Source organism: Leptonotus elevatus, chromosome 9, assembly GCF_054856555.1.
Source record: "Leptonotus elevatus isolate MCC_2025b chromosome 9, RoL_Lele_1.0, whole genome shotgun sequence".
Taxonomy (NCBI): Eukaryota; Metazoa; Chordata; class Actinopteri; order Syngnathiformes; family Syngnathidae; genus Leptonotus; species Leptonotus elevatus.
This window is the reverse complement of record NC_141247.1, coordinates 20,992,517-21,002,640: the sequence shown is the minus strand read 5'-3', so window position 1 is coordinate 21,002,640 and position 10,124 is coordinate 20,992,517. Positions and strand designations below refer to the sequence as shown.

Sequence of the window (10,124 nt, the reverse complement as noted above, 5' to 3'; positions counted from 1 at the left end):
GACAGCATCAGTGACGTTAATTGATGATGTGGCTGCTGATGGCGTGAAGTGAAGGCCTGGCAAGTATCTCCAGGGAGAAGATGAAAAGTGGAACATTTGGCTAGTACGTCCGTGTCACAATAAACAAGGTTCTTGGTTCAAATCTCTCTCTCTCTCTCTCTCTCTCTCTCTCTCTCTCTCTCTCTGACTGTCTGCAAAGGGCAGACGACTCCCTCGATTGGGCCACTGTCAATCACAGGGCACAGATCGAGAAAGATAATCATTCACATTCACCTGACTTTGCATTCAAAAAGCCTGCGCTGTTGAAAAAAAACTGAAGAATAATACATAAGACAACGGTTGTTTAGATTGGCAAATTTGCTTGCATTAACTAATTTACCCTGTAAGGCCAAATGTATCATATTAAATACAAGACATTTTGAGCCCTCTATTTCATGAGTATAACAAGAACGAAGACATGACTTCAAGTGAGGTGAGAAAAACTACGCCCCTCCCCAAAGAAACTGTGGAGTTTCAACTGGGCATTGGTGGACAATGCACCTTTAACGCTTTAAATTAGACAGCACTAGACTCTGTTTATTATTATATTTTTGACAGTTATAAACAGACGAATTTAAAGCTTTGTGACCGGATGTATCAAATATGACACAAATCAAAAGTCATATGTGAAAGTTGATTAAAAATAAAAAATAAAAATAAATAAAAAAGTGTTTGTTTTAAAAGATCAATAAATCCTCTATTTACAAATGATCAGAATTTTCTCTCTTATATTTCATGGTTCAGGCTTTATAGGGTTAAAGGGTTTTTATTGTCAATTCACTCAATTATATAATTTAAGAGGTTTTAGCGCTTTATAAGTTAGATGTCTAGTGCTCGTTTTTCTTACCAAATTGTTGCAAGATTTCAAATGACAAAATCTGAAAAAAATAATTGAAAATGATTCAATCATGTGGCTATGGGGGCCCAATAACCCCCTTCATGAACTACATGTTTCTACAGTAAAACTTCAGGCGCACAAACAAAGACGAAAGTCAGACAAAACTTATGTCATTTTGCTTCTGGCTTGAGACATACTGTTCTCATGAAAGTTACATATTGTCACTCGTGCTCAAGGGCTTACTTAATAAACTAAGGATTAACACTCAACTGGAATAGTACGAGTTCACTTGACTCAACTTATTTTGTGATTTATATTTCATGACCGTCACCAAATACGCTGTCAAAATGGCAGCCTGATATCCACAACTGAGCAACACCGCCGCATTTAATGGGGCAGCTGGTGGGAAGGTTGAGGTATGGTTTCCCTCTCGTTGGGGATGCGCTGAGTAATTAGTGGTAACGGGGGAGACGCCGCCCCCTTTCATCCCTCTTCAAGCATCCACCTGACCACAACGGATGCCAAAACCACGACAGTAACATTACCCGGCACATTGCAGGCCCACAATAGACATGCACCACTGCTGTTACAATTGTCACCCCACAGTTTAGCATGGTGCTTAAGAGGAAATTAGCTTACAATTACACTAAAGACCACAGGAGGACACTCGCATTTACAATGTAGTATAGTGGAGAAACCAAAGAAAATATATAAAATAAAATACAATTAAAAAGTGCTGGATTCAACCCACTAATAGAACCTCGCAACACAGTTTAATGGCGAAGTGCACAGTAAATTGTGTAAATTGTACTCTAAACAGAGTCGATTTGCTCCCACACTATCCAGAGTAAAATGTACACTAGGACGAGAGTAAAATATTGAGTACATTTTACTCAAAGTATTTTTAGTGTGTATGAGAGAATTTGCCTATCCCATGAAAAAAAAACGATTAAAGGTTTTTCAGTCAAAAATTCAAAGTAAATTTTGAAAGGAGAGATTTTGAGTAAATTTAATAGTTTATTTATAAACAAGCAAAAGTTACACAAGGGTTGAGGAACAAACGCACGACCTTCAGTTTGGGAGAGCTATGCCACTCCTATGTTTGATTATATCCAAAAGTAGACACAAAAACGTTGGCGTTAACGAAGATTCCAGCTGACACGAGCAATATGGAAAACACACAGTAGGAGCCGCATGACTCTGAGAGGAAGTTGAAGTTGTTGGTTTGTTCCTCAACCCTTGAGTGACTTTTTGTTTTTTACTCTCTACCAAGTGTAAATGTGACTCTGTTTAGACCAAATAGTCTTTGTTTAGAGTAAAATTTACTACGATACGCATTTCCAGCAAAATGAAGTCTATATCAAGCATCCAAGTACACGCATTATATTATCAAGCAATATGATTACAAACATGGCCGATGGAGCAGGAGGGGGGGGGGGGGGGGTGTAAAACAGTAAGCATTCTGTGGGGGAGAACTTATCTAAAATCACTACCCTGTCCCCACATCCTTTTTTTAGTTCATAACTGCCAAAGTATTAATAATTAATGAGGAAAATTCTCTGCCGTCTGTATGAGTCATACTTTCAGCTGCTTGGTTCCCCAAAAGCCCCATAGGTTGGATTAACACAGACGGAAATCCGGATTTTTTTCCCTTTTTTTTTTTTTCTATCCTGAAATGGAACAAGCATGAATGTTTGATTGGTGCCGAAAACAGGAGAAACCTTTATACCTGTTGGATAAAAGATTTGTGGCACAAATAAAGCACGAGTCAAAGAGGCACTGCAGTTAAGGTGTCGACAAAACCAAGCTCCAATTATACAATGTACTTCTTAATTTTTCAGTTGAATAAAAAAAAAAAAAAACAACAACACATTTTTACAGCACGTCTCAGATAAACAATCAACAGAAAAAGCTAAATAAACCTATAGCATATAACATTCTGCCTTTTCAGACATCATCTGTCCAACATTAACTGTTAGGCAATTCTATTGTATTTACATTTACTGCGTAGGAGTCAACCTGAGTGTCTTCAAAAACTAAAAGCGCAACATGAAATAAATTGTGGGGACACAGTGCAAATGGGTGCTTATTTTAATACTTTCATTACTATTAACATGATAATACAAGAGAAAATTAACCATTATACAGGAGATTTGCGACTGATAGAAAAATTGTATTTATTATACTTTCCAAGTTACATTCTATTCATTTGCAATGGCAACAAACAGTTGAACGTCATCAGTTTAACTTAACAATACGTTTAAATAAAAACCGCATTGAGCTGAGGGGGAAGTCAACCCAACATAATTCTTGCCCCATTCAACTTAATACAGCATTCTAATAAATATTGCGCTTGTAGAATTTGAATTAAGCAGCAAAATCCACCTGCTTTTACCCAACTCAGTGGGCAGCCATTTTGCCACGTGTCGTCGACCAAAAATGACATCATAATTACTCAGGGCTCAGGGAGCGACCAATCACAGCTCGCCTGTTTTCTGACTTTGGTCATGTGACATTCGCAAGCTGAGCCGCGATTGGTCCTTACTTGAGCCCTGAGCAACTGCGATGTCATTTTCAGTGGCAAGTGGCAAAATGGCCGCCCCTTGAGACGGATAAAAACGGGTGGATTTTGCAGGTTTATTTCAATTCCACAAGCGCAATATTAATCAGAATATCGTTTAGACTGGGGCTGCAATAGAACATATTGTCGTCAACAAATGTTTTGGGTTGACTTCCCATTTGAGTAAATTATTTTTGAACTGCATCTTTCATTTAACAATATGACCTCAAACTAAATAAAACAACCAGGATTTGAAGCCATTTCCTATTTAAGTACTCCCTAATATTGCACATTCTGATGATATGATTCTGTCCTTATCTTAAGAGCCCGCCCACATTTTTTCGAATATCACCGCTCCCATAACAACAATCCAGAACCTTATTAAGTTGAATGCACATTTATTTTGGTTGCATAAATTCATAAGAAACCTTTTACAAGATGCTGCGGGAGATGTAAGAATAAGGAACCCGATAGAGCCTTCGCAGACTCCACCAGGTATTGTCGTGCGAAACAACACAGATCACATTTCACCATTGTTCATCATGTTAACTTGTTAAGCGAAGAGAAATGAAAAAAAACCATCGAAACAAATCAACAGTCACATCTACCTGTGACGTGTATTAGCTCTGATGAAAGTTAGTTCCTCTCAGGGCGCTCTCCGTTTTTGAACAAGACCATAATCTCTTTAAATAACCCTGCATAGAAAAATAAACTAACTAGGTTTTTAAATTCTTTGACTATGAATTGAGAACTGACCAGAGGTGAGAAGGTTATCACTGATTGAGTCGTATCGATGATCCCTTTGACATTTCTGGGGTTGCAGTCTCTAGATGATAACGTTCCGCCATACAGCATGTGCGTGTGCATATGCAGATGTTTGTCAGTGTATTTTACAAACCAGTCCCACAGATACAAATAATGTAAGACTTACAAAATAAATTCCAAGTTACGCTTACATGGCAAGCAGCTTTGTACTCTTTTTATCCTTAGGGTTGTCATTTTAAGAAACATCTCCTGACAGTGTCATCGCCGATTCGGTTTCACCCAAAAACGTACATTTTCCAAACAGTAACTTGAAGAGGAAACACAACTCCATTCAGAATACACTATATATTAACATGGCTCTTTACACAAAGAAAACAAGTCATGAAATCAATGTCGAAAGAGTTTTGCGCTGTCGCGTTCCAATCAACACAAAATTGGAGCATTTTAGCCTTTCAGCATAGAGCCACCATTGTATCATCCTGACAAAATGGCATAAAGTCTGCAAGCAGCCCCCCAGAGAGTTTCCCCAAGAACAAACAAATATCCTTACAAAGTGGGAAGAAAAAAAAAAAAAAAGCAAGGTAGAATCCACTGAGTCATTCTTTGTAACTAATCCCAGAAAGTAGTGATGACAGATACCTGTACATTTAGGAGCCAAGAAGGATACGACTGTTTCCACCCTTCTATTATAAAATGAGGGAAGGAGCCTGCGAGGTATATTCTCAAGCACTGTTTCCAAGACCATTTTGATTTGTTAGGGGAAAAAAACAAAAATAAAATGACAATGGAGAAAGAAAAAAAAAGGCGCCATTTCCATAGCAGCAAAAATACTAAGACCGTCTGGTTGTTTTGTAGGCTGTCTTGTGGCGTTTCGGTACCATTCATACATGTGGCATGGACGATCCGAACGTCTCTCACTGTAACGTGTATCCTCCTCGATCCAAGTAAAAGCTTTGCAGTATGGAGCCATTTTGTCCATCTAAGCACTGGTCATTACGATTTTCCAGAAGGCACTTTTTTGCTGAACGTGTGTGTATGCGAGGGAGTGTATGCGCACAGCTGGCTGCAAAGAGAAAAAGGGAAGATAGAAAAGAAAAAGGGTTGGGGGTTACATGATGCGTGCAACTTGGAGGGGGAGAAAACCAAATCAAAGCTGATCTGTTCGACCGTCTTTTTTTATCTGACGGCGCCGCGTTAATCAAACGCGATCATTTTTCTACATTTTAGTCAGCGCGGTCTGCTCCTCGAGCACCTGAAGGTAATCAGGTGTTCCTTGGAGCTTGGCTTTCAGCTCGTAATACTCACTTTTTCTTTGCTCCACCACAATCTTACTGTGGTTCCCACCTATCAGCGATGATTTCTTCATCTTTCTGTCAAGAGTTTTCTCCGGGTAGCGGATTTCGTACGCACCCATTCCTATGCTGTTGAAATCTCTCTTGCCGTCCAGGAAGTTCTGGATGAACATGCTGGGCTCTCGATTTGGTAGGAATTCCTCCAGTTCGTCGATTGTGCTGAGGCGCTTGTTGCGTTCCAAGGTGGAAAGAGCGTCTTTATCCTTCTCGGCACTACTTCGAAGGATGATTTTCTGCCTTTGTGAGTCGGCGAACTTGAACCCCGCGTCCATGTCGGATGAACGTCCAATGCCGCAAGTGTGGCTCTTGCCGATGTGTTCGATGGTTTGGGGGATAAAGGTTTCGCCTCCGAGTTCATCTCCCGGGATGGAACCTTTTTTGCCAGATTTGTGGCCATGCCGGTGGAGCTGCAGCGACATGGAGCCACACTCCTGATTCCCCAGTTCCTGACGACCAACTGGTTTTTTATTCCGTCTCAGGACAAAGACGAGAAGGCAGAAGGCCACAAACACCGTCAATATTAGCACGACAAGGATACTAAGGATCATGATTGAGAGAGGTACGGGACCTGCGGGTGGGGCTTTGCCAACTCCTGCAGGCGAAACTGAAGTCAAAACTGGGGTGGCGCTGGTAAAAATAAACGGCGGCCGAGCAATCAGCTTGGGGCACAGGATCTCGTTTTTCAACACGCGCAGTTCCGTGTTGTAGAATTGCGCAGGCGAGGCGCATCTCACCTCTTTGGCTGCCACTCGATCACTTAGCTTGTCGAGCCATATTTTCAGAGCTACCAAATCGCAGGAGCACTCCCACGGGTTGCCCTCCAGGTCTATTTGGGACAACGAGCGCAGCTGGTCCAGGACGCCGCTCACCGGCAGGGTCATGAAGTGGTTGTTTTTCAGATTAAGTTTAACTAAAGAGACGCCTGCAAACACGTAGGCAGGGAGACTCCGCAACACATTGTTATTTAGATACAGGAGTTGCAAGTTTGGCATGGAATCAAACGTGCCCGCGAGAACTTCTTTAATGGCATTGTATTCCAAATATAGGTACTGCAGATTTGTGAGGCCCAGAAACATCTCAGGGTGCAACTGTTCGATCTGATTTCCATTTAGATATAGTCGTCTTAGGTTAGTGAGGTTGGCAAACACGCCTTTCTGGACGGTGACAATTTGGTTGCTGCCCAAGTGAAGCAAATCTAAACCTTCAAATCCTCGGAAATCAGTCGAGCTTATGTCACAAATGTAATTCCCGCTCAAGTGAAGTTTCTTAGCATTTAGCGGTTTCGGAATAAGATCGGCTAGGTTTTTTATGTTTCTTTCCTGACAGCTGACGGTAATGCCAAAATCTGAAGGGTGGGTTTTACAGCTGCACGGCTCTGGGCATAATAATGGGGTGCTCCGTGTCTGAAAGGAAACAATCTGGCTATTTCTCCCAAACGGGGGTAAACCGGCTACGATTCCATTGCCGTACATTTTAGAGGAGTCTGTGGTTTTTGGCGATTTTGTGGTAATGGCAACCGCAGAGGTCGGGGAGGACGACTGACCCGTATCGGGGAGTGCCGGCGGCATTCTAACGTCAAAGTCACTTCCTGTACCCATGGGGCAAAGTTCTTGCTTATTCGTTTCTTTCAGGAGTCTTCCATATAAGTCGCTTGGCGTTTCGCAGATGGCCTCGCCGATAAAAATATTGTACGGCATGTTCTCAAGCCAGGCCTTGAGAGGTGCTAAGTCACAGGTACAATTCCAGGGGTTATCATCCAACTGCAGCTCGACAATCCGCCCGATGTGCTCCAGAACTCCCAAATACGGAAGCTTCTGGATTCGGTTTCCTCTTATATCCAGGTGCGTGAGGGAGGCAAAGCGAAAGATGTTGTCGGGAAGTGCCTGAATAAGATTGTCATTCAGAATCAGCACTTTCAACTTGTGCAGTTTGTTGAACGCCCCCTTTTCGATGTACTTGATCAAGTTGTAGTCAGCTTGAAGGTACTCCAAGTTTTCTATTCCTTGAAAAGTGTCTGCTTGCAACACCTTCAACTCGTTGTTGTTGAGGTGCAGCTGTTTCAGCGCACTCATCCCCATGAATGCGCCGCCTTCGATGTTCTGCAGCTGATTGTTCCCAAGCTGCAGAGACACAGCATGGGTGAAGTTGAGGAACGAGTTTGGGTAGAGAATGATTAAGAAGTTGTTTTGGAAGTTGAGGTGGTATAACGACGACACGGGCGGGATGAGCTGCGTGGGTCGATATACGGTGATCTTTTCGCAGTTGACGTACAGCACGTTTTCCACCGACAAGCACGAGCAGGCGCTGCAAGTCTCAGACATCAAGTCCGGAGCAGAAGGGTCTGCCATTGGGAGTCCATCTGACATGGAGGGGGATGAGGGGGAGGAGCTTGAGATTGAAGAGGAAAAGGCTGCCAGCAGGAGAACGAGCATCATCTCGCCGATTAAAAATCCTCCCCCAGAAAATCATTTAGTAGCCTTTGGAAAGAAAAAAAAAAGTCAGGTGCATGCAAAAGCATACACACTTAAACATACACATTATCAAATTATATCATTTAAAAAAAAAAAAAGCCAAATGCGGTCTTCGAGTCACATTGATAAATAACATGCCAAATACCACTCACTGTGTGATATTTATGATTTTCCAAATGTCATGAATTTTTTTTTCTTTGGGTTATGACACAAATCACCCTCTTCATTGGACAACACAAAAACTTAAGACAAAAAAAAAAAAGCAACATATGCTCAGGAAATGGAGAACACAGCAGCTGTTGCACATACGTGAGTTTATTTCTAAAATACATGGCAATGTCTTGGACTGCAATGTTTTTTTCCCCTCTGCATATTCATCATAATCAAAGTCAAACGACTGCAGTTCTTTCTATCATAACGGTTTGGTTTCATGCCAGCCACAGCCGCATATTGAGCTTATTTAGGAAAGCATCTGAGAGCACACAAGAGAGTTTAGACTGTGTCTATTAATAACAGTTTCCAAAGGTTTTTTTCGAAAAAAAAAAACAATTTCAGCGGAACCAAATAATGCACCAAAAAAAAAAATGCATAAAAATCAATCAATGCTTACCTAAAGCTGATGTGACAATCTCCTTTTGGAGACTCGGGGCGGCATTGGTGGGACATGGATGGAGAAGCGCCGCTGAAGCGCTCCCAGCCGCGGAGGAAACAAACATTTCAGGGAAGCAACAAGGCTTCCCCGCTCCTTCATTTCCATGCAGACTGCTGCACGTCAACGGAAAGCCAAGCGCGCTGGCTCGGATTAGGGAGGGGGGAAGGGGGGGGGGGTTGGTTGGGGGGGTTTTGAGGAGACGGGAGAGCAGGGTGGGCTCCTATTTCACCCGATGCGTCTCTTGCTGACGGGCTGCGCGTGCTTTCAAAAAATCACCCCTGTGCTTGCTTGAGTCCCAAGGTTGTCCCACCTCCATGGGAGAACATTTGCTCGGGGGGGGCCGAATGGATTGCGGTAACACAACACAACACAAGGGAGGGAGGCAGATTCTACAGATCTTGATGGCGCGTCCAGCGACTCCTAGGCGTGGGAAGGTGCACGAGGTTGGTGATGCTCAGCCACAAGTCAGCCATCCTTGCGATCGTATTCTTTTTGGACAACTGCAGGACTGTCAAAGCTGTGCGTCCATTTCAGCCGCCACCGTTGAATCCGGTTAATAAACAGCGGTATGTTTGACAGGATCCGGAGGAGTGCTGAAGTTGCGCGCAGGGCTCATTTTTCACCAATCAAAAAAGCAACGCACTCACTCCCATTCTTATTCACATTTAGTTCTCCTGTGTGTAATTGATATGTTAGTTTCCCACGAATCCAATTTGTAGTCATCCTTGAATACTGTCAATTTTTCCGGTTGCAGCAGAATTTGGAGTGTAAAAAAACGGCGAGTTCGAATGATGGCAAGAAAAAAAAAAAAGCGCAAAGCCACAAAATAGTATAAGCAACAAGAGAGACGGCACAAACTGGTGCGTAAAAAATGAATAATGCAGCTATTCGACTGCTAGTCCGATGCGGGGCAGGTGGCCAGCAGCAATGCGCTTTCCATCATTCAAAAAAAAAAAAAAAACACATTGGAAAAATCAACTCACGGCAGGAAAGTTAGGATTTATACAGCCAGTTGATCCAGAGGGCAGAAAAAAAGAGTGAGAGCTCGAGAGGGGACGCAAAGCTTTATAGTTTCCCCTCCTGTAAGACAGCGCAGTATCCGTGTCAGGCGCGTGCTCGCTCCTTTCTCAGCCGCATTCACTGAGACGCCGACACCACCGGAGGAGGATGCAGAGACTGAGAGGGGGGGGAGGGAGGAGGGAGGAGGGGGATGTGAGAGAGAGAGAGAGAGAGGGAGAGAGAGGGAGAGAGAGAGAGGGAGAGAATAAAAATGAGCTCACACACGTCTGTTGCTTTTGTAGCATCATTTTAGTATTATTTTAACCAAATGAATCAAGAAAATGAATTGTATAGGCCCACATGCCAGGTTTGTCCTTCTGTATGACAAAATGTGCTGTCAGCGACCAGAAGGTGGAATTTTAAATGATTCACCTGTCAAATTGTCCGC

The 10,124-nt window shown here is 42.8% G+C and overlaps 1 protein-coding gene across 1 annotated transcript; it reads right to left on the bottom strand.

Moving 5' to 3' along the window:
- Positions 1–3,029: 3,029 nt before the first annotated feature.
- On the bottom strand, positions 3,030–9,822 carry slitrk4 (SLIT and NTRK-like family, member 4). The gene is made up of 3 exons (XM_086085443.1): positions 8,636–9,822; positions 5,508–8,031; positions 3,030–5,265 (listed from the first exon to the last, which is right to left on the bottom strand). The coding sequence occupies exons 2-3, from the start codon at positions 7,987–7,989 to the stop codon at positions 5,117–5,119; spliced, it is 2,631 nt and encodes an 876-aa protein (XP_085941569.1). The 5' UTR covers positions 7,990–8,031; positions 8,636–9,822; the 3' UTR covers positions 3,030–5,116.
- Positions 9,823–10,124: the final 302 nt, after the last annotated feature.